At 51.7% G+C, this 22,552-nt stretch overlaps 4 protein-coding genes across 4 annotated transcripts; 2 read left to right on the plus strand and 2 right to left on the minus strand.

Annotated features, from left to right (window-relative positions):
• Positions 1-2,684: 2,684 nt before the first annotated feature.
• BO72DRAFT_391204 (uncharacterized protein) lies at positions 2,685-4,224 on the plus strand (the record flags this gene model as incomplete). Its single annotated transcript, XM_040941841.1, has 2 exons — positions 2,685-3,396; positions 3,461-4,224. 2 exons carry the CDS (start codon positions 2,685-2,687, stop codon positions 4,222-4,224), a joined length of 1,476 nt encoding a protein of 491 aa, XP_040795768.1.
• Positions 4,225-6,068: 1,844 nt separating this feature from the next.
• BO72DRAFT_472964 (uncharacterized protein) lies at positions 6,069-8,176 on the minus strand (the record flags this gene model as incomplete). The annotated part of the gene is made up of 3 exons (XM_040947172.1): positions 6,069-6,835; positions 6,903-7,599; positions 8,063-8,176. The coding sequence occupies 3 exons, from the start codon at positions 8,174-8,176 to the stop codon at positions 6,069-6,071; spliced, it is 1,578 nt and encodes a 525-aa protein (XP_040795769.1).
• Positions 8,177-8,224: 48 nt separating this feature from the next.
• Positions 8,225-14,335, minus strand: BO72DRAFT_532434 (uncharacterized protein). Its single transcript, XM_040950430.1, has 2 exons — positions 14,008-14,335; positions 8,225-13,943 (listed from the first exon to the last, which is right to left on the minus strand). Exons 1-2 carry the CDS (start codon positions 14,158-14,160, stop codon positions 8,439-8,441), a joined length of 5,658 nt encoding a protein of 1,885 aa, XP_040795770.1. The 5' UTR covers positions 14,161-14,335; the 3' UTR covers positions 8,225-8,438.
• Positions 14,336-14,873: 538 nt separating this feature from the next.
• On the plus strand, positions 14,874-22,547 carry BO72DRAFT_522458 (1-phosphatidylinositol-3-phosphate 5-kinase FAB1; the record flags this gene model as incomplete). Its single annotated transcript, XM_040949766.1, has 2 exons — positions 14,874-22,374; positions 22,430-22,547. Exons 1-2 carry the CDS (start codon positions 15,080-15,082, stop codon positions 22,545-22,547), a joined length of 7,413 nt encoding a protein of 2,470 aa, XP_040795771.1. The 5' UTR covers positions 14,874-15,079.
• Between the last annotated feature and the right edge of the window lie 5 nt (positions 22,548-22,552).

Consider the following 22,552-nt stretch of genomic DNA (forward strand, 5'->3'; position numbering starts at 1 on the left):
ACTCTAGAGCCGTCAACGACACGCTGGATCATACCGAAGCCTACGTCTATCTCGATAGGTACCTCTCTAAACATGGTTATAGAGCTCCCTTACTCATTTTATCATTGCTGAATGAGCCAAGGTGGCCAGCAAAAGAGGTATTGCAAACGGTGAAAGACCTTGTGGCTTCCGGTGCGGATGTCAACTTGAAAGACGAGAAAGGGGAGACAGCTCTCTACAAAGCTGTGAGAATGGAAGAAAATGGACCGGACATGATTGAATGCCTCATTAGTGCCGGCTCGAAAGTCAATTTGCCAAATGACAATGGGCAAACAGCCCTTTATATTGCTGTGTTGGCACGTTAAAAAAAGAATGTGGAGCTTCTTGTTTCTGCTGGTGCACTTGTTAATCTGAAAGACAAGGGAGGCGAGACAGCTCTCTATAAGGCTGCAAGAATGGAAGAAAATGGACCGGACATGATCGAATGTCTTATTAGTCCTGGACTGCAAGTCAATTTGGCAGATAACAATGGGCAAACAGCCCTTCACATTGCTGTGCGGGCATCTCGAAAAGAGCATGTCAAGATTCTTATTTCTGCTGGTGCGCTTGTCAATTTTAAAGACAATAAGGGCAATAGCGCTCTTCACGAAGCCGCAAAATTGCTATCATCAGGATTGAGCCTCGGCATGATGAAATATCTTCTCACCGCCGGTGCTGACATCAACTTGGCAAACAAGAAAGGCGAAACAGCTCTTTATATAGCCATGTCGATGTACTCAGATGCCAGCGGGATAGACGAGATTGCGACTATCGCTAATGAAAACACCAATTCGCAAGGGATACCTTCTCTATCAAACTTGGGTGTGCACCTCGCCGACTTTGCTCAGTCAAGTCAATGGTCTGCCGTCAGATTATTGATCAGGAGTGGGGTAAATGTGAATATTCGAGGGCTAGCCTTCGACAGAATAGCCCTTCATTGGGCGAGTCAAAAGAACAAAAAGGACATAGTGAGACTACTTGTTGAGCATGGAAGTGACCCAAACACACTCGATAACTTTGGCCAAACAGCATTACATTATGCTGCGGAAAACGGATTTGACGACGTAACAGCCTATCTACTGAAGCTAACAGATGCTTCCATTGTCGATACCAAGAAAAGAACAGCTCTGCGATGCGCGAGGGATAATGGCCACGCGTCCACTGTGAAGATTCTACTACCGTTTGCTGGTCCTAGCGATGAATATGTCGACAGTACAGGGAAAACACTGGAAGAATGGAAGCGTTTGTTGGTGCTTGATGCGGTTGGAGACTCTTAGGTTTCTGCGAATCATGGCCTGTACGTGTAATGAAGAAATCGTCTACAGCCACCCCCTCATTTCGATACTACCCTCCATGCTTGTCATGCCTGAACCTGAGAGTTTAACGGAACACGCTATCATCTGATATGTGCGTATGCTACCACCACCTAACCGGGTCTGGGGAGATTGTTACACTCTGGAGTACTCCGGGATTTGGCCATCTTTTTTGACCATGGAGAATCTAGACATATCGGCAACACTAAAAGTTTTACAACTTCTACTAATCTACCTGACCAAGTCCGACAAGCAAGTGAAGTACAAAAATACCAAATCCAAAAAAAAAGACAAAAACATACAACAGAAGGGATTCGCTGGTGGTCACCCACCCAACTACTAACCTCCCGGCGTGTGGCTTGAGTACGGCTGAGCGGACGGGAAGCCCTATTTTCCACACCCTGTGGTCGTATGTACTCAGTGATGTGGTGGAGCAGTATATATGCATGTAAAAAAAGGAGGTCATCCTACCGGAGGGGAGAGCTACTCCAGGCTGAGATGCACTGAGTCAGATCTCACCCGATCCATATGCTAGGTATGTGATTTTACTGGAATCCCAACCTCTACTTTATTCTTCATTGATATACTGATTACTGTTGAATAGTGTACTTAAGTCGCTGAGCCATTTGAAAGCGGATGCCAACATATCGAGTCCTCATGCATCAAGAAAAGCGTCTGTCGAGTGAGTGACCCATGCCCCGAACCCGCCGAGTCGACGGTGGAAATCCTAGCCATTGTGTATGGTCCGGAAGAGGTGCGCGATAAAGTTTATGCCTCTTGTTACTCGCAGCTTCAAAAGGAAGAGAAGATCCACTGGACCAACGAGAACTTCGGCGGCGATACCTGGGTCGGGGAAGCCAAGACAGGCACGATCTACTATGCAACCGATGGTGGCTCGAAAGTGGAGCAGTGCATGGGTCGGGAGAACCAACGGACTGAGTGGGAGGTTTGAATTCAGACCGGTGACTAGATGGGAGGTGAATTGCTGTGGACCTGGGAGATGCAATCGAAAAACTGCATCAAGCATCGCTCGAGGAGCATCAACCTCTACTCCCATCATCATTACCTGCCATGATGCACTGACTAGTTACTCCTTGTAGTAGCCTATCAAACTCTTGTGGATATAAAAGTCCTTGTATTCACGATTGGCAGCGAGCAAACCCAAGATTCATTAGGCTACCTAGGTACCTAATCAGGTAGTACCAAAGAGCACTCCAGGCTGAGGAAGAGCAGGCGGGCTTATCCGCTTACCAGATAAGTTAGCTCTGATTGGTCACGGGTGACCGAGAAACCTCCATCCCGATGGACCACAAAACACGTGCCAGTGTACAAGATTGGAGGTTCAAAACAACCATGACTGAAATCAGTGCTTTGCCCTCCGAAATCCTCTCTTCGATTCTGACAAAATTAGGCTCAGCCTCTTTAGCTTCTTATGCCAGTGTCTGTAGAAAATGGCAGGTGCTGATTGAGAAGCAGACCTTCTCCCATCTTTTTCTAACTTCTGACCGGTTGGGTGACTTCAAACGGATTATCTCTTCTAGTTCACACCGGCGCTGCTTTATTCGTTATCTGGATCTGTACATTCTGCTTCCTGCCTACGAGATTGCTGCACGGACCCAGTTGGAAAGCCAAATAGATCGCCAGAAAAACAATGAGGCCTTCACCCAGACCATAGTCTCTTTCTGGGATATTCTGAGTACATGGTCTGAAGAGGATGTTGCAGGACTTTCGCTGAATATACGTGCCAGATCTTCTAGCGATTGTGGTGCCGAACCCGATGAAAAAAAACGTATGGCTCGTCGGCGATGGGGCCGCAAATTCCCTAAGAAGGACTGGTTGGACTGGAGATTCTATCAATCCTACCTGGAGTTGATAACAAATCCGACTATATTGCCCGAGCTCAGCTGCGTGACGCATTTCATAGTTACATGCCGTGGTCACCGTAAGATCGCCCCAGCGACAGTCTCCAAGTTGTTATCGCGGCTTCCTGGGGCGCAGATAGTTTATGCAAGCCTGTCAGACAATGAACGAAAAGATCCAACGCTGCGGGATCAACTCCGGAATGGTACTGTACCTAATTCTGACCTCTATGATTTACTTAGGCTGAAATCAAAAACTCGCGTTGTTAGAATTTGCCCTCACCGTATCGAACTGGCCAAGCACTATTAAACACCTTTGTTTAGAATATCCGGGACTTCCTCCAGCAGATGGACATTTCCCCCCTTTTAGGCGGTCGGAGCCTTGGGCTGACCCGCTCAGCCTTGCTCTCAACCATCTGACGCAGCAGCTGGTGACCGTCGAGATTGACAAGATTATGATCGGCCCTGAATTCTTCTGGCCGCCGCTGCACCCTTATTCAGCACCGCCCCGATGGCCACGGCTCACCTCATTGAAACTCGTCTACCAAGCGGTGACGCCATCAGGACAGTGGCTGTTCGAGAAGGACCCCCGCTGTCAACCGTATAGTTTGTCTCAGTGGGAAGATGTCTACGAGGGAACAAGGGAGGGCCCCCGAACTCCGGCTCCCCAAGACCGGTACCCCGACGCATTTCGGAGTAAGCCGGCGGATCTCCTCAACGACCTTCATCTAGCAGCCGGCCAAGCGGCCCAGCATATGCCTGCTCTTAAGACTATGTTTCTGCAGGCCATCCCCCAGCTATATCCCCCTGGGATGGCCCATCTCCATTTCGAGGCGGCCACGGAGAGTCATCCAGCGCCTGCCCACGACACCGGCCATTGGTTCCGATACGATCGAGGTCGCTCCACGGCTACGTGGGTCAGCAGTGGAAAGTTCTCTCTGTTGGCGGACACGGTGAATACTTGGAGACAAGTCGGTGCGTTACATGGGCATGCGGATTTCAATCTCGAGGTAGGTTTTATTCCCCTCGACTGATTTTCGGCCTTTTGAGCTTCGGCAATAGTGTGGTGCTTTCATGATTCAGGGTAACTAACTCATTGCCCGTGCTTTGCAGAACATTAGTCTCCTTGGCTGCCATTGCGACTGGACGTTTGACAACCTGGTGCGGGAAGGTCGTCTGGAGCAAGAGCCGGGATATGTGAAGTGGCCCATGCCCTGAAGTATGGTTGTCTGGTCTTGTTACTCATGTGTCTTCTCGAGTATTGAACATACTATCCTTCACTGAGCATATTCCATGCATTCCAGTTTGGAATTCTCGGTGACAGGCTTCCTTGATAGCCTGTCATGTGACTGTTCACTGTTGCCTCAGGCATCAATAGCACTACGTATTTATTTAACTCAGAGCGCAGGCCCGCAGGGCCTTCTTCTTCTCTTATATTAAGTTCAGATACTACAGCTTCTATTAGGATTAAATATATACTAAATATATTTCATCTTACCGGCAGTATTGAGTTCCTGGGGTACTACGAGTATGTTAAGTAGAGCCCACCAGAGCGCTTTAGCGCTAGCTCTAGTACGAAGCGTGTGAGGCCTCAGGCACCATCTGCTGCCTGAAGCCGAGCTCTATACTAGGGCCTTGGTCCCATAACAATTATAGTAGTGATGCAGCAACTATAACAGTAGATCATACTAGGATAACAGGGTAGACCCGACCGACTGCGGGCGGTGACCCTTGATCTTGACCCGGAGGACCAGGACCGGAGCGGAGTATCTTCGAGCCGGATGTTTCAACAAAACGGAATCACGTGGTACTCACCCACCAAGCCCCCTCTTACCAGATAATTATATAGGATAATTGGTTGAAAGAGGTGCAGGTTCAAGAAGAACAATTTACAGAGAACTTGCAAAGTCTTGCCTCTCCTCAGCTGTTACGACTGGACCACTTCTTTCTCTGATGATGGCATGCAGAAGGGACCCATCCGGCATACCTTGTTAATAGTCTCCGTTTCTCCCATTCTCGATCTGATTGATTTCAGTTAAGAGTTAAGGTTACGAGATCTTCAAAATTCTGCTAAGAAATAATATTTTCGTCCCAACTGTACATGACCTAATGCTTACAGCTTAGGTCTATGAGCTGAATTTGGAGAGTCCGGGGTAGGAATGGCAGTCGTGCAAGGCGCTGTACGAGTCATCAAGCGCGAAGCACGTAACAGCTAGGCGACCGCCGATGATTACCTATTCTCGACTCCCTCTGCCCGTCCTCCCATTGCCTAGCTAAACTCATTGGCTTCAGGGCCCCTGGAGAACGGCCCGTTTCAGAGGCTAGAGTGCGCACAAGCCCAGCCCAAAATCCCCTCTCCTCAGAGTGTAGGTCAAAGTGCATGTCGCATATAGAAGGTGCGGCAGCTGTGAGCAGGCTCAGTACAGAGGATTTCCCTGGAAGCATGATATAGTGTGCTTACAGAGTATTTTTTGCTCTGTTCTCTGCCTCGATGCAACCGAGAGATGTCTCAGCACTCAGGCTTATTGAGTTGGTGTAGGGCGGACAACTTCATCGGCGGTCGACATTTCCGGCGTTAAGATGTTCTCAGATGGCTGTGGCCGAAGTACAAATAATCACCACGAGGAGAGCATCTAGAATGGAAGCAAGCAGACACGCTAAACCGCAAGGGACAGTAAGACTTCAGCATGGCCGGCCCCTTAATGCGGCAATGAAGATCCCTTACCTAGTAGCATGATTGGCGGAAACTGCAGGGAGCAGCCAGTAAGTTCCCCATAACGTTAGCCTTGACTTCATCAACCTCAGTGCTTCGGATATCCCTTCGATACTCTGGCAGAATAGAAACGAGAGATGGGATTCGGCGATTGTAACCAAAGCACTAGATAGAGCTGCGCCTACCCTTGGGGCCAGGTTTCTGGCGAGGCCTTGACTCGCGATCAGGCAGAGACGGCGCCGACACGTTCAACTCATGCTTTAGTTTCGTGACCTTTTTCTCCACGGATATCTCCGCCTCGATTCCCTGGTCCTCGATCTTATGCAAATACTGCTGCGCTTGCTCTTTCATTTCGTCCAGATGCCGTTGGGCTTGTTCTTCCATTTCCTTCATGCAGTCGTTGGCGGTAATGCGGACCTCGGTGTTACCATCCTCCACCTGGTCGCGGAACTCGGTCTCGTGAAGGTGGCATTCATCCAGGAACTGGTCCCGGCACTCGCTTACAGCGCTATCGATGATCGCGTCGAGGATGTGTGGTTCGATGAAACACTTGATCTTCTCCTCGACGATGCGTTCGAGGCGGCGTTCCATGGATTCCACCCGGGCAGAAGGAAATTTCTCGGAGTCAGACAGCAGATGATCCTCGGGATCTCCAGGTGTAGCCTGTAGGCATCGACTTGCTAATCGAACCAATAGTTTGCGGATCAGGTCAGCGGAAGCACCACTGAGCATATGTTCAAGACGTGCAAGTGTGTCACGCTCTGTACGGCTTGCAGAGGAACGGCGTGAGAACTCGGTGGGCCGGATTGAGGCCGGTGACGGAGGGAGAGTACTCGGTGTATTGACCTCGGTGGGACAGCAGGGCGGTTCCGGGGAGGTAAAGAGCGGTCTCTTTCGTCTGTCATCCTCGGATGATGGTATTAACGAGTGGTCTATATACGATCAACAACGCTGTTGTACAAGGTTTAAAATACAAAGGACTACTAGATGATAGAATACCTCGGGCCCGTTTCCCGCCTACATGCGCTGACTTGGGTTCCTCATTATATGGGGGTGGATCCACTTGCTTGACCTGCTCGGGCGCAGGCTCCTCATAATCTGGCGGTCGCTCAAGCGACACATTCAGATCCTTCCAGACTCTCTCGACCAGACCTTGGCGAGAGTCATCAAAAGATACTGCTTTAAGGCTTCTTGTCTGAAGGCCACGGACGAAAGTCTTCAAGATCCCGAGTTCACTACCCACGAATTGTCGCGCGGCAAAGTGGATACGTAGAGAAGCGAATTCACAAATCCTTGCAAAAGCAGCGAAATTCCAGTCCCCATGAGTCGCAGGGGGTACAGACGACATCTCAGATGAGCAAAGAACCGTCCCCTCCGCGGGCGCCCGGTTAAGTTCCAATGTCAGTGTTGAGACGTCTCGAATGTTTTTCACTCTTGTCGGAAGCTTCGAAGCAAAGTAGTCGGAACAAAGTGTTTCGTCGCTTGCTGAGATTAGGCTACATGTCTTGACTGACTCGGGAGGGATTCTCAATATCAGCGTATCTTCTTCACCGCTCGGACGATTCGATAGATTTGCCCTGATACTGAGAGAAATGCATCCTTGGTTAGTGATTTTATCATAGGCAAGACGAAAACCAGCAACAGAGGGATTCTCGCGAGTGGATGAAGAGACCAGAACGGCCTTCACGCGTGTGGCCTACGGCGGATTTGTCGATGCTGAATCGGTCATGTTGCTGTCGTTGCAAGATAAATCAGATTGGAGACGAAAACCCTCGAAGAATCGAGTTTACCCTTTCCCACCCAGGCTTTGAAAAGCAAGTGAGCAGCCCTGACTCATAATACGTGCATGAAATCAAGAACGAGAATAAGAGGCATAAAGGGAGTAAAAGCGTCTTGCGGCCTGGTCACGAGAACGTGCCCAATCTGAAGTCAATAGATGAAATCAGAGAGTCCTATGAAACCACAGGAATGGCAGGCCTGGCGGCGAGAACAGCAAGCAGCAGATACTTCCTTTATGTGGGGTGGATGTTGCCAAGTGAGAGGATGAAGGTGAGATGGGGAGAAAAGGAAAGATGGAGAAGCGCCCGGGGGAGCTGGCGACGGAACTGACGGAAGCGGATTTACAGCTGTTCCGGCGCAGAGTGGGACTTCCCGCTTACATCATTATGGATGCCTTGCGCACGGACCTTCCGTACCGCATCAAAATCCGGAATTGGAATCCGGCAAGCGGCCAGACCATGATCGATCATGGCCTTGCTTATGGAGTAGTACATGGTAGTATCCACGGCCCAAGTACAATTTGGGTATCATTATGCGATGCGCACCAGCAGCATTTCGATAGAATACATTATGTAGTAGTCATAAGCCTGGATCCTGATCCGAACTTGAACCGCTCTCAACTCTCTCATCGAATCGGAGGATAATCATCAAGTTCATGTCGCCCGCTTTTTATCAGCAGTATAACAAATAAGTCCCACGTAATGATGTACACCGAAAGAGAAAGAAGAGTAAGAGATAGAACCCGAGAATGAAAGGTTATCGATAGCCCGGTCGTTGAATCACCCCTTTCGCATCGACAGGAAGGTAGGCCCCGCCGCGGCGGTCACGCTCGCTCAGAATCGCCTGGTCGGCTCGAACCCACTGCTTGAAAGGGGTGTTGGGGTCGTCCGACCAGACCGGTGCTGTCGGACGGAGATGGCGGAGGGACAGGAACCAATTCTCGTTGATCTCTTCATCATCAGTGTCACTCTCCGCCTCGGATACGGTCTCGGGCTGCGCTGGCGGTCGAGTAGTAGGCGGCGGGGACGGCGGTTCGTCGCCTAGTTCGATGCTGGCGGTCTCGTGGTGTTCCCCAACGTCCATGGAATCATCGTTTTCTTCGTCCTCCTCGGACTCGGACTCGGTCGTCGCGTTGGGATCGGCTGGGCCCGCAGTCTCGATCTCGGAGTGTATTTCTGGAGATACTGGTGCCTGCTCGGTTGAGCTAGCTTTGTCGTCTGTATCGTCGAAGAGCAATAGCTCTACTTCGCTCTCCATAACAATATCTGAGTGCTCGGCCGGTTCTACTAGAGCGTGTTCAGCCGAGCTGGCTGCGTGCTTCGCCAGGACAAAGGGCAGAATCTCGGTATCGCTCTCCATATCAATGTCTGAGTGCTCTGCTGGATCTGGCAAAGCTAGGTCGGCAGCGCTGGCTTCATCTTCTACAGAAACAGAGTGCACCTGCTCAACATAGCTCTCCACATCAGCATCGGAGAGCTCTTCTGACTTAACTGAACCATTTACATCGGATCTCACTTCGACCGCAACCATGGGGTAGCGCGGCGCCTCGTCCGCGCTCTCAGTTTCAGCGTCCGAGGGCTCCGGTTGTTCTACCAGAGGTTGCCTGGCAGATACAGCTTCATCCATTGCAAGAGATGAATGCAGATCTTCGTCCGCGCTCTCAGTCTCCGCGTCCGAGGGCTCCGATTGTTCTAACAAAGGTTGCTTGGCAGATACTGTTTCATCTCCTGCAACAACAGTGTCTAGCTCAGCCAAATTTATTGCATCCGCCTCTTGGGCAGGCACATCATTGGTGCCTCCAGCAAAGGGCTGGGCGGGCACTACCCCATCCTCTGCAACAATAGAATGCAGGATTCCTGCTGAGTCCATTGCTCCATTTTCTTGACCAAAAGTGTCTTGGATGTCTTGGATGACCAATTGGTCGTGTTCTCCCCGTTCTTCGGAGGCCCGACTTCTGTGATCAACTGTGGGAGTGTCTTGATTAATTGGCGCATCTTGTTCTTCCGACTCGGAGTTATTTAGCTCCCCTGCTGCACTATATGGCAAGTGCTGCCCCGTCGACTCATTATGCTCTTCTGGTTCGGGAGACCTAGCCTGGTCCTCTGCAAGAATGGCCTGTGACTGTTCCGCTAAGTCCAATGGCGCAGTTCCATGGCCATCAGGATCTAGCGTGTTTAGAATCGACGACTGTTGACTTTCTACTGTCATATCGACATCTTGGCTTTCTTGGTCAGGTGTGCCGTGGGATTGTGTTTGACTTTGTTCCCCCGCGGCCATAGGTCCTGCTTGGTCCACCGCAGCGACGGGTTGAAGGTGCTCCGCTGAGTCAATATCCTCGGCTTTCTGGCCGACTGTGTCATGTATGTCTTCCACAATCAACTCGTTCTGTTCTTCCAGAGTAATTTCCTTAGCTGCAATCACTGATGACGGGTGTTCTCCTGTGTCCGTTTCTTCTGCCCCTTGATTGACGGCGGCGTGGGCGTCTTCAGCAGGTACCTTGGCATGCGCCTCAAGCACTGAAGGTGCTGCGTTCATTGCACTGATCACTTCCAGGTTTTCTTCTGGGGCCACCGGTTCCGACTCTTGGCCAACCATATTGTCAGCATCTTCCATGATCGATCTATCCGGGCTTTCCGGCTCGCCCATTGAAACATCTTGGTTGCCTTCAAGCTCGTCTACTTGGCTGATCACCACATGCTCGGACACTGTCGTCTCAGCAGCTTGGTCAGCTACAGTCTGACTCTTAGTTTGCGATTCATGCTGAGACTGAACAGCGAGGATTTGCTCAGCTAGTATTGGCGTGACATCGTGATCGGCCATCGATCTGTCCTCGACTTGCGAGGCATGCTGCTCGGACTCAACCGCAGGGACTGACTCCGCTGGTGTTGGAGTGGCGTCCCGATCGGCCATCAAATTGTCCTCGGCTTGCGAAGCGGGCTGCTCGGATTCAGCCACTGTCATCGGTTCCGCGGGTGTTGGAGTAGCGTCGCGATCAGCCATCGAACTTTCCTCGACTTGCGAAGCGTGCTGCTCGGACTCAACCACGGTAGTTGGGTCTGCAGGTGTTGGAGCGGTATCTCGATCATCCATGTAATGCTCCCCAGTGTGCTGTTCGTGCTGCGCAGTCTCAAAAGCTGAAACTTGGTTGCCTGGAGTTGGTGTCGCTGCCTCAGATATCTCCCCACTTTTTAGGCCACTAGACTCCAAGATCTCCCCCTTCTCGAAGACGGTAATATCTTCGTGTATGGGGGCATATTCCAGGGCAGACTCGTAAGCGCTAGCCGAGCTTGTAGGTATCACGAGCCGCTCTGCTGACGCAAGGTCAGAAGACGCATCTTCCTCGGGGGGCTTTTGCTCTGTATGCCGTGTCGTATTCCAAGCCCCATCCTGGACGACGGAGTGGGGCTGGCGATGTGGAGTGGGCGACGACATTACAGACGATATATCCATATCAGTGTCGGATAAGGTGGCCTGGCTTCCTAGCTCGAAAGAGTGAGCATGCAAATTAGTGAAGCGGTCCACAAGGCTGCCGGTGAACGAAGTTTCTGGCCTGGTTGGCGAAGCATGTGCAGGAGCAGGCTCCTTCCTGGCTGGGTCATACTGTGCTGCTGCAATTGCAATACCCTGCGCTGTCAGGCTTCGCTTCTTGTAAACAGGTCGGGAAAACGTAGATGCAAAATAGTCCTCGTAATCCATGGACTTGGATTCTGACATCTGGTTTTGCTGTATATAGCCAGGAAACTCTTCGAGATGCTTGATAATGAAGTCATCCCATAGAAACGACCGTTGCAGGTGGCCCTTGGCTCGCACAGCGTGAAGCTTAGAGCAAAGCTTGGTGAAGTGATGAAAGTCGCCAGTATAGTTTGGATAATTACGACAGAACTTGCCATAAGTCTGCTGAGCTTCCCAGCTATCAGCGGGATTGCGGGGACTCTGTGGATGCAATGCGCTGGAAGTTGGTTCATGAGCTGTCTCAGGCGGCTGCGTTCGAGGTCGTTTGGATGGGCCACTTGCCTCGTTTTCGAGAGCAGACGCAGGCCGTTTCGAGACCACTCCCACGGAATGCCTGTTTGACGATCTCTGTGCCAGGAATTCGGAGCTAGCTCCTTTTTGACCACTAGTCTCGAGCAGTAGAGATGAGGGCATTGCGACTTCCATGATCACACTCGCTTCACGCAGTCTTGGGGCACTTGAATCTAGAACCATATCCGCGGTAGAACCGGGCGTTGGGTCCTGCGTTGACAGGTCTTGATTGCTCATCTGTGTCCCTGCAATGTCTACCCGGATTTCCGCGTTGGTGCCCCGCGATTGATCATTTGAAAGGATTTGAGAGGAAGACCCTTTGTCGGTGCTACTCCCAACTGAATTCAGAATTCGTGACTGAGACGAAGATTTGTCTACACTGGGTGAATGGGTACTAAAGGGCTGCATTTCCGGGGCTTTGCTACTCAGTTCGGGCTGAGAATGGCGGAACCGTCCAAGGTTTGTCTCGGGAGTATCAACGACCTGCACCTGATCCTGTGTAGCGGGCGCAGGAAGAGACGGACCTGAGCTGGTTATCTCCCGCTCCGACTGAGTGAAAAACTGCGACTGAGATAATTCAACCCCTAGTGGACAGGGCACAGAGGTATCCATCATGGAGTCATCGCTGTCGCCATCCGAGTCATCTCGTAGACTTTGGGCTCGGACTGGGATGCTTCGCCTAGCAGGATGTATATCTGTTTTGGCCCTGCCAGCAATGCCCCCCGGTTTCTCAGATATCGTGCTTAGAGCACGCTGATCGGATTCTGGAATAGACTCCTCGGTCAGACGATCAGCTTGCACTTTGGGTCTATCTGCCACCGGTACATTGCGCCCTAGCCTGCGCGGGCTCCCTCTTATAGGGCTACTGTCTTCAGGCAGAGCCGGACGTCGACGTATGGTCTGTTCAGGGGAGCTTTCTGACCACTGCGACGTCAAAGGTTCGCCTTCTGAGTCTGAATCAGCTCGAGGGGTAGGGCTGGGAGAACCAAGTGAAGGCCGTTCTAATGGAAGCGCTTCCGGTGTTGCTTTTTCCAGTGACCTTTCGCTAGCGGCCCGGCTTCTTCGCGTCACAATAGTGTTCCACTGAGCAAGTAGACGAGGTGGTACGTGGCCTTGTGGTTTGCTTTCCCCGGGTAGAGGTGGTATCCAGCGGCGCTTATATAACCCTAGTAAATTCTGTTGGTCCTTGGGTATACGAATATCCCGTTCCTCAATCCGCGTCAAGTCCTTCCAGGGGTCTTCAAGGCAAAGTCCCAGTTTCTCCAGCGGCTGCTTCTCCTTGACTACAGCCCTGTGAGATTGTTGGATCATCTGCAGTGGGGGACTAGTTTGTTTCTCTGTGCCTTTTTGAGACAAACCTGCTAGCTGTGGCAGTCGCTCCGCTTCAAATTCACTATTTGGTGGCGCAGAGTTCCTTGATACTCTGGACAGAGATACGCTGTCCTTGGCGAGAGGAGGCTGCGAAGCCAACCGAAGGAACTGATTGCTCGATGGGCGCGGGACGGGTTGCGCGGCTGCACTCGGCACGGTAGAGGGCAAAGGCGCGATGTCTATATTGACCCTGGCAGGCTCTGCAGTATAGTACCTGGCAGATGGTATGTTTGCCATTGCTGCAGGTACCGCAATTCCATGCTGGTGATTCGGAGTCGGAGGGAGGGAAGGTACGCGCCCCAGTTGATCCGATGGAATATTAGTCCCAGCCCGCTGATCTAGCATTGCAAGTAGAGTAGAGACCCTGGCATCTCTGTCCGGGCGAGGCGGATGCTGCATAGCCTGAGCCTGAGGAGCTGGATATACCTGGGACATGAAGCCATTCTGCGAGGCAGGCATCTGGAACGTTTGATGGGTCTGCGAAGAGAAAGAATCATTACGTCGAGGGGCAGGCGCCATAATATGCTGCAGAGATTGCTTGGCGTCTCTGGACGCATCTTGCATCAACTTATAAACCGGATGTTTCCGAAGGGTCTTCCCCTTTGGGGGTGTCTTGACCCTGGCCGAGCCCCATTCTACCTTGAAACGTTGGACATAGAGATGAACCTTCGGGGTTGCCGTGGTATACTCCAAGACCAGCTCAAAGTCCTCCAGCTGAACACGGTATCCCCGTACCTCCTCTTTGCTGAACGGATGCTGTGGGTATCTCTTCTGATAGTCCTCCAGCGCCTCTCTGGAAAAGATCGCTTCGATTTGGGCATCCGAGTCGGTTACATTGAGTTTGTTAAAGTGTCGGTCTTCCGTACACTGCCGGAACAGTTTCTTGTTAGTGCTGCGGAATTTAAATTTAGGAAGGGGGAGGTGGGCTCACACTGTTCACCAGAACGCTCTTAACGACATGTGTGCGGAAGCGGAGGTTGCTCTGGTCGTTCTCAAAAGGGATTTTGATCGAAGATTTATTCAGATAGGAGCTCAAGAGGCGTTCAATCATCGACGTTATCCATTTCGTCGGGGTATCCATCATGGAGAAGGATACTCGTCTATTGTGCTGCTACAGCAGCGCATAGTAGTCTGGGCGGGGATACAAATCAAAAAAAGAACTGGCATTAGGTGTCTGCATACGGGAATGCTTTAATTATGCAAGCAGCGTGACAGTCACTGATCCGTCCGAATCACTAAGGTCCACAGCAGCAGCCATTAAGCTCATATGAAAATGAAAAGTCGAGAGCAGTACGACAACACCCCCTCTCCTAGAAACCATGCTTTTTTTTCCCTTTCAAATTGATCGCCGTGTAACGCGAGCTTTGCCGATTTGACGCGTCTGACCGCCTTCCATGTGGCGCATACTTATCAGTTGAATCTTACTGTACGTAACTTAAGTTAGTGAGTATGGTACCTTCACCAGCCACAGCCCCTCCCGGTGCCGGTGCCACAAACCACGTCATTGGGCAGCGGCACATGTCATGGGCTTCGTCCCAATCCTTGCGGCTTCTGCTTGTCCCTCCTCTCTGTCTCTCTGTCGCCGAGTCTAGACAATGAATCACCGAATTATCTTCCAACTTCCTCCCGAGTTGCCTTCTCCACCTGTCCCCCCCCCCGTTGTCATAGCAAAAGTCAAAACTTTGCCTTTTGTCTGCCTCTTGTCCCTCGACCGAACGCGAAACTGAATTGTCTGACTGTCTGACTGTCCGACCGACCCTCTTCCCGAGAAACCCACTCGTTATAAACATCTCCAGATGATGTGGAGTCGACCTCTTCATGCATGGATCCTCACCGCACAGACTCCGATCACCGAGCAACCCAGCTCCGCCCCAGCAAGATACTTCGAATGTTTGCCACCCCTTACTCCTCATAAACTTGTGAGGTCGATCCGATAAGCTCCCCCCCGCGGGAGATACTTTTCTCTGTGCCGCCCGTGTGTGTGTAGACGTGACGGAGCTTGGATGGCGTCCCAACGATCCCAGGGGACGTCGAGTCCATCCGCATCGTCGGTCTTTCTTCCTCTGGGTCGCCGAGGCTCTCGAGCATCTATCTCGACGCAGGCTGAACGCGAAAGCCTAAATGCGACCCTCGATCAAATTCATAGCGCCGCCTACCAGTCCGATTCCCTCACCGTCTTCAACGACTTCACTAGTCCACCAGCTCCGACTTCGGTCGTCGACGAGAAGACCTTGTCAGGCGAGCTGCAAGGAGGTTTGAGTGGACTGTATACTAGGTTCCGAACATCAGTGGGTGGGATTGTTGGTGGCGTGGGCAAAACATCGAACAACACCTCGGCCGAAGACTCTGGCCTCAAAAGCCCGCTTCCGTCAGAACGTTCGTTCCCCAGATCGGCCCCGGACTCGGTCGCGGAGTCGCAGCAGTACCATCTGGGTTCAACTCAAGGGTCAAGGTTACACTCGCCGGTGCCTGGAAACCTCTCCGCCCAAAATGGCCCGCCCCCGTCGGGACTGGCGAAGAGCTCCAAGGTTTCTTCCAAGACAACGAGTATATCCTCAAAAGCTTCCATCTTGCCACAACCGGCCTTGAAATCTCCCGTTCCGCCCTTGCCAAAGACCACAGGCAGTGCATTGGCTGTCGACCCTACAGTCACGGAAATTCATGTCAACGCTGTCAAAGAACCACCTCCTCATTCAAGTAATGCATCAGCCAACTTCTCTACCAACAGTTTGCAGACAGTTGACTCCGCTGGTACAGACAAGGAAGAAGGTCCTCACACTGCATCTCTAAGCTCGTCAGGCTGGAGCCAACGTCTCCCGAACTCCCCGCTTATGCAGATCAAGTCGCATTCTAGTGCCTACGATGGCCCGGAAATTAGCAGATCTTCCACAACGGGCAGTCAACCCCCCGATTATTTCAGAAGGTCGGAGGGACATATAGAAGCCAATTTACCTGGCCCATTGCGTAAGGCTAAGAGGTCGGTTGACCTTGGTCCAGATGGGATATCGTTGCCCCATGAACGATTGAGGTCAAACTCAGCCGCTTCTTTTAAGCCCGAAAGATCAACTGTTGCCTCTGGATCGAGGACAAACAGCGTCAGCCAAGTCTCCAACCACGGCGAAGGATCTCTAGCCGAAGGGAAATTGCCACCGGGCATTAACGTCTCAGTGCCTCTGACTGATGGTAGCTCCCAGTCAAAAGAACCAGCGAAGGCTACTGTCAAACAGAAACCCGGCGACAGGCTCTCTATATCGAGCGCCAGTCGCTTACCCGGCTATGTGGCATCTCAGGCTACAACAGGAGAATCTACCTCTGGGACGCCCATACTACCGCCGTTGAATACGGCCGTTGAAAGAGTTTCTAGCCAAGATGGGCGAAGCCGGCGATCTCACGGTGGAGGCGACGGCGTCATGTCTCAGCTGAGGAGCAAGCTACTCAGCAAAGAGTTTTGGATGCGAGATGAGAATGCAAAGGATTGTTTCCATTGTGGAGAAACATTTTCCACTTTCCGACGCAAACATCATTGTCGGACCTGTGGCCAGATCTTTGATTCGAAATGTACACTTCTCATTCCGGGTGACAGGTTCGGTCAACCCGGTACCATTCGTGTCTGCAAACCCTGTGAGGCTATGATCAATGGTCATGACGATGATTCCTCGGAGTTTTCAGATAGTGAACAAAGCCCTATTGTGATAAATCCTCGGGTTTCTGAGCTTGGTGCAAGTATATACTCACGCATTCCGCCGGATGATGACGACACGTCCTCTATAGTCTCTCAACCCATCGAACATGTCATGAAGACTCCCACTATGGCCATTCCAGCAACGAGACGTGCAGGCGAAGGGCACAACCGCCGCTCTGCCGTTCTCGAGATTAGTCCTGACAGGCCACTGACTAGGCCTACCTCCTCGAGATCCTTGAAGTCTACCTTGAGCGGAAGACCTCATTCTATGGGCCACAAGCGCCATCACTCGCGTCAGCAATATATTCGCAACTTTAAACCGTTTCATGATGATAGAGCCCCATTCCAACGACGCCATGCAGATGACTCTACCCGCGAACAGCGTCTTCCCGCGTTCCATAAAGATAACATCATTGATCCAGACTTGGCGCAGTATCTTTCTGATGACGCCTCCAGCGCTGATGAACAGCCCAACTTATTGTCTGCAGTCTCCGAAGGATCCTTGTCTAAAAGCGGCGGTGAAAGCGAGAGAACCACCTTTGGCGGGCTACTCGCCGCGATGAAAAAGGGCCGGTCTGCTTTCGGAGACCGAAGCACCACGAATTTGAATTTTTCTTACCGTGACGGTGATGAAGGAAGTCTCAGTAGCTCGAGAGCCGTAAATTTGCCCCGGGCTTCTCGGCGTCGCAATTTGAGCGTTGCGAGTAGTGTCCATCAGCGTCATTCCCCGAGAGCATCCAAAGACAGTGTCTTCAACCCACATGAACCGACAAATGTTGCTCATGTCTTTTCCATAGGGATTGCTCCAAGTGGGTTCAAAATGACGAGAAGCTCCTCCATGAGGGGAGCAGGTGCGCCGCCGGTTGAATTGAACAAGGCTAGTCTGCACCACGTTCGAAGACTCCTACAACAACTCCTGAAAGATGCTTCGGTGCCGAATGCGTCAAAGTGGGAAACTGCACTCCTACCGATCCTCTTGAAGGCAGCTGATGAGGTTGTTCCCGATGTGCAGGGTGGCGATGATATGGACATTCGTCACTACATCAAACTCAAGAAGATCTCAGGTGGTAGGCCCGGGGACACCTCATATGTCTCGGGTCTCGTCTTCACCAAGAACCTCGCACTCAAGAGCATGCCTCGAAGCATCCCGCAACCTAAAATCTTGATTATCGCGTTTCCACTTGAGTACGCACGGCATCAACAGCACTTTATGAGCTTAGAGCCCGTGATTCGTCAAGAACGGGAGTTCCTCGAGAATCTTGTTAGTCGCATTGCTGCTCTCCGACCAAACTTACTCCTTGTTGAGAAGAATGTGTCTGGCCTGGCTCTCGAACTGCTGGACAAAGCCAATATCGCCACCGCGTACAATGTGAAATCGTCGGTCCTCGAAGCTGTTTCTCGCTGTACTCAAACGCGAATCATAACTTCGATGGATAAGCTTGTGACCACACCTGTGACGAGTGACTGTGGCAGCTTCGACGTCAAGACTTATGTCTACAATGGCCGGAAGAAGACATACATGTACCTGTCAGGCTGCCGCAAAGAACTTGGCTGTACGATTGTCCTGCGGGGAGGAGACGGAAATGTCCTTGCCAAGGTCAAACGGATCACTGAATTCATGGCATATGTTGTTTACAACCTCAAGCTAGAAACATGTCTGATGCGAGACGAATTCGCGCAGATGCCGTCGTTGCCAGAGACCGAGCCCGACAAGAAAAGCGAACTTGACCGAGACTCTGGCGAGAAGAAATCCAGCAATTCGTCGCAAGAAGCATTGGTGGCTCCTAGCGAGGCCAGCGAAGTACCAGATGATGTTCCCATGCCGACGTACTACGAAGAGATCATCCACGACCACGAAACAAAGATCTTGTCTGCCTCGCCATTTGTCAAATTTGAGCCTCCTTATTTGCTCGCGAGGGCTCGGGAGATGGAGCGCAGACTGGCCTACCTGAAGCGTCTCCGCGACCAAGATCCCGACTCCGGACTGTCCGCAGATGAAAAGGCCAAGGCGCAAAAGTTTATCCTCATTACTCCCGAAATGGTTCATGAGGCACCGCAAGGAGCTCCGCTAAAGGTCAAGGAGGTTTTGCGCGCAGCCCATGATGCTGAATATGACCGAGCGCTTCATCATTATCAAACACAGAAAAGACAGTGGGAGGCTTATGTTGCTGGCAGCGTCGGTCTTTTCGATCCTTATGCGCACCAGAACATCGTCGTTCTGTTCAGCCTTGTCTGCACAACGACATCGATTCCGTGTTCTGGTCCAGATCTTCTCGCCTTGGAATACTACAACGAACATGGCGGTGACGCAATTTTCGAACCGGATTGTACGCTGGGCCAGTATGTAGAGGATATCTGTCTACATGCCAACGCAGTTTGTACTGCGAACGGCTGCGAGAAGAGGATGTTCGAGCACCACCGTCAGTACGTTCACGGCGAGGCCCAGATAAGCATATTTACCCAGCCATATCCCTCGAAGCTCCGCGGCCTTCAGGACACCATTTTGATGTGGAGCTGCTGCAAGATCTGCGGCAATGAAACCCAGGTCTTTCCCATGTCCGAAAGCACCTGGAAGTATTCCTTCGGGAAATATCTAGAGCTTTCATTCTGGAACAAGAATTTGCATGCCCGAGCGGGCGTTTGCCCTCATGACTTGCAGCGGGATCATCTCCGTTTCTTCGGTTTCAAGGATGTTGCCATCCGCATTCACTACGATACCATTAATTTGCTTGAGATCATTGTTCCTCGGACTCGGGTTACCTGGAAAGTGGACAACGACCTCAAACTCAGGAACGAGATCTATCAAAGAATGGAGCAACGCATCAGTAGATTTATGACCTCGGTAAAGGCCAGGTTGAAGGGCATCAACGTTGAAAGCGTGATTCCAAAATTGGCGGAAGACTGCAAGAAGGAGATTGAGAACCTGAACCGAAAGGCAAATGAGGATAGCGCCATGATTGTCAAACAGCTTCAAGAGAAGTACACCAATTCCCAGTACTGGGAGGTCATACCTCTGAATGAAGTCCTTCGAGCGGTCCAGGAAAAGGTTGTTGAATGGGACACTGCTTTCGCCGAATTTGAGAAGAATTTCTTCCCTTCAGAGAAAGATATCCGACGTCTAGCAACTTTGCAACTCAAGAAAATTTTCTTGGATAGGGATGCTACTTCCATCTCCTCCAACGAAGAGCCTCCAACAACCCCAACCGAAACCGAATGCGGACAGAGTCCCGAATCAGAAAAGATCCGTCAAGCACGTCGCATGACCCTTTCCCCCGAGAAGGCTCAGGACGTTCTCGTTTCGGTTGTCGAGGAGCACTCGAACAGAAAGGATGTTGCTCACAGCCAGGGAAGTGACTTAAGCAGAGAGGACATTGACTCCTCGGCTATCTCAACTAGCCCCGTAAGCACACGTTTCTCTCCTCCACAAGCCGAGCTCGCGGCAGAAAAGGAGGTCCAACATCTCGATCTCGCAACGCCATTGGCTCAGCCTGAACCGTCTGCTTTGATGCCTTCTGTGGCAAGCTCTTTGGAGACGGTGGAAACCCATCCTCCTATGGTCATCCCCACAGCGCCAGATGCGAAACCGACGGAGACTCCACCTCCCGATGAATCAAACACTCACACAAGGAAGAAGAGCGAAGACGTATCCAAAGTCACTCCTCCGAGCCGTTTGCCGTCGGCAATTCCACGACCGGCCGAAGGTCTCCTTCGGCGTAGTGGGAAGTCAGCATCTCCGCCTTTGTTCCGCTCTCAAACACAACCAGTTCAGCCGCAAAAAGAGCTAGCGTACGACGGTGTTCCTATCAGGGGCATGAAGCTTGGGCTGGGAAAGTTGAGCCCGCTGGATGGTACGCCCAGTCCTCCCTTAGATTCCAAGTTCAAGCCCGGAGACAAGAAATTGTTTGGCTTCAACGCCATGCGGAACGGGAGGATGACACCTGGGCCATCTTTCATTCCACGCTCAATTCCCAATCGGAGAAACTCGCGGGTCTCAAACCTGGCGAGGCATTTTGAGCAACTGAGCCGAGAGTTCGAAAAGGAACGTCAACGTGAAAGAGCCCAGCGTGCCGCTAAAGGAGCGCATTCCCGGGCTTTCCCTCTGGCCTCCTCCAAGCCCATCGTGGAAGTCTATAAGAACGTCAGGGAAGCAGTAGAGGAGCGGGAGCCATCTGGCGAAGGCGACGAGCTCTTGTCGCGCATTCCTCTGGACCAGTCAAGCAGAAACAGTGAAGACATACTCGGGAAGGAATTGGAAGATGGCAGGAAAGACTCCATTTCTCAGGAGCTTCCTGATACCAAGCCAGGCATCGAGGACGGTACTCATGAGGAGCACAACTTGTCAGACGCTGAAGCAGATGCGCACAGTGATGAAGATAGAGGAGCATCAACCGACGATTTGCAGCGGACCGATTCGAATGACGAGATCAAGGGGTCTCCTGAAGATGAACAAATGGACCTCAAGGAGTTCCCGAAACATGAAAGAAGCACTCTTTTGAAAATGCTGACGAACTTCTGGTCCGAGCGCTCTGCCAGTGGATGGACTCCGCTCGACTACCCACTCACCATGTCCGACCATGTCTTCGCTGATTGTGACATCATCGTTCGTGAGGATGAACCAAGCTCACTGATAGCGTTCGCGCTAGACTCGTCCGATTACAAGGAGAAGCTCACGGCCATTCAGCGACGCTTTGAGGAACCAGAGGAGAAGGGCGCAAGCCCAGAACAGGGCATAGAGGCTTTTGAAGAAACCAGGGTGGAACACGCCCTGCTGCGGTCTACCGGCACGCATCTCAAGTATCAATTTCAAGAAGGCCAGGCCAAGATGCTTTGTAAAATCTTTTACGCCGAACAGTTCGACGCGCTTCGGAGAAAGTGCGGTGTCGCGGAGCGGATCGTGGAGTCCCTCTCCCGTTGTGCCAAGTGGGACTCGAAAGGAGGCAAGACGAAGTCTTTGTTCCTGAAGACCCTTGATGACCGTTTCATCCTCAAGTCATTGTCGCCCATTGAAACCCAGGCGTTCTTGAAGTTCGCCCCTGCATACTTCCAGATCATGTCTGAGGCTTTATTCCACGAATTGCCCTCCGCAATCGCCAAGATGTTCGGGTTCTACCAGGTGATTATCAAGAATCCTGCCACGGGGACGGAATTCAACTGGTTCTTACTGTTGATGGAGAACCTGTTCTACGACCGAGTCCCTACGCGGATCTTCGACCTCAAGGGCTCGATGAGGAACCGCAAGGTGCAAAGCACCGGAGAACGCAACGAGGTGCTTCTTGACGAGAACATGGTCGACTTCATCTATGAAACGCCGTTGTTTGTCCGTGAGCATTCGAAGAAGCTGCTTAGCCAAAGCGTTTGGAACGATACCCTCTTTTTGGGTCGTCAAAATGTGATGGATTATTCTCTCATGATCGCCATCGACGAGAATCGGTCGGAACTGGTTGTCGGAGTCATCGACTGCATTCGCACCTACACGTGGGACAAGAAGCTGGAATCCTGGATCAAGGATCGTGGCTTTGCCGGTGGTGGCAAAAACCGACCTACTGTCACCAGTCCCAAGGAGTATAAGAGTCGCTTCAGGGAGGCGATGGCCCGCTATGTACTTCAAGCACCGAGGTAGGCCACTGTTCACTTAAAACATTCTCGCGGGACGATGCTAATCGCTTAACAGTTGCTGGCACCAATTCCAACAACCCCAGGCCTTCAGATACGCTCCGGTCGAGCACTACCCGAGCCAGGCCAGTCACTCAGTTATCGACGGTGAGACCGCTGACGAAACGCCACACTGAACCGA

This window comes from Aspergillus fijiensis (assembly GCF_003184825.1).
Source record: "Aspergillus fijiensis CBS 313.89 unplaced genomic scaffold BO72scaffold_90, whole genome shotgun sequence".
Lineage (NCBI taxonomy): Eukaryota > Fungi > Ascomycota > Eurotiomycetes > Eurotiales > Aspergillaceae > Aspergillus > Aspergillus fijiensis.

What these genes read in the sequence shown, in the direction of transcription:
- BO72DRAFT_532434 (XM_040950430.1), bottom strand. Translation starts at nt 14,160, where the DNA reads ATGATGGATACCCCGACGAAATGGATAACGTCGATGATTGAACGCCTC. An exon ending in AGAGCGTTCTGGTGAACAGT is followed by an intron (nt 13,944 to 14,007) that starts GTGAGCCCACCT and finishes CTGTTCCGGCAG; the next exon opens with TGTACGGAAGACCGACACTT.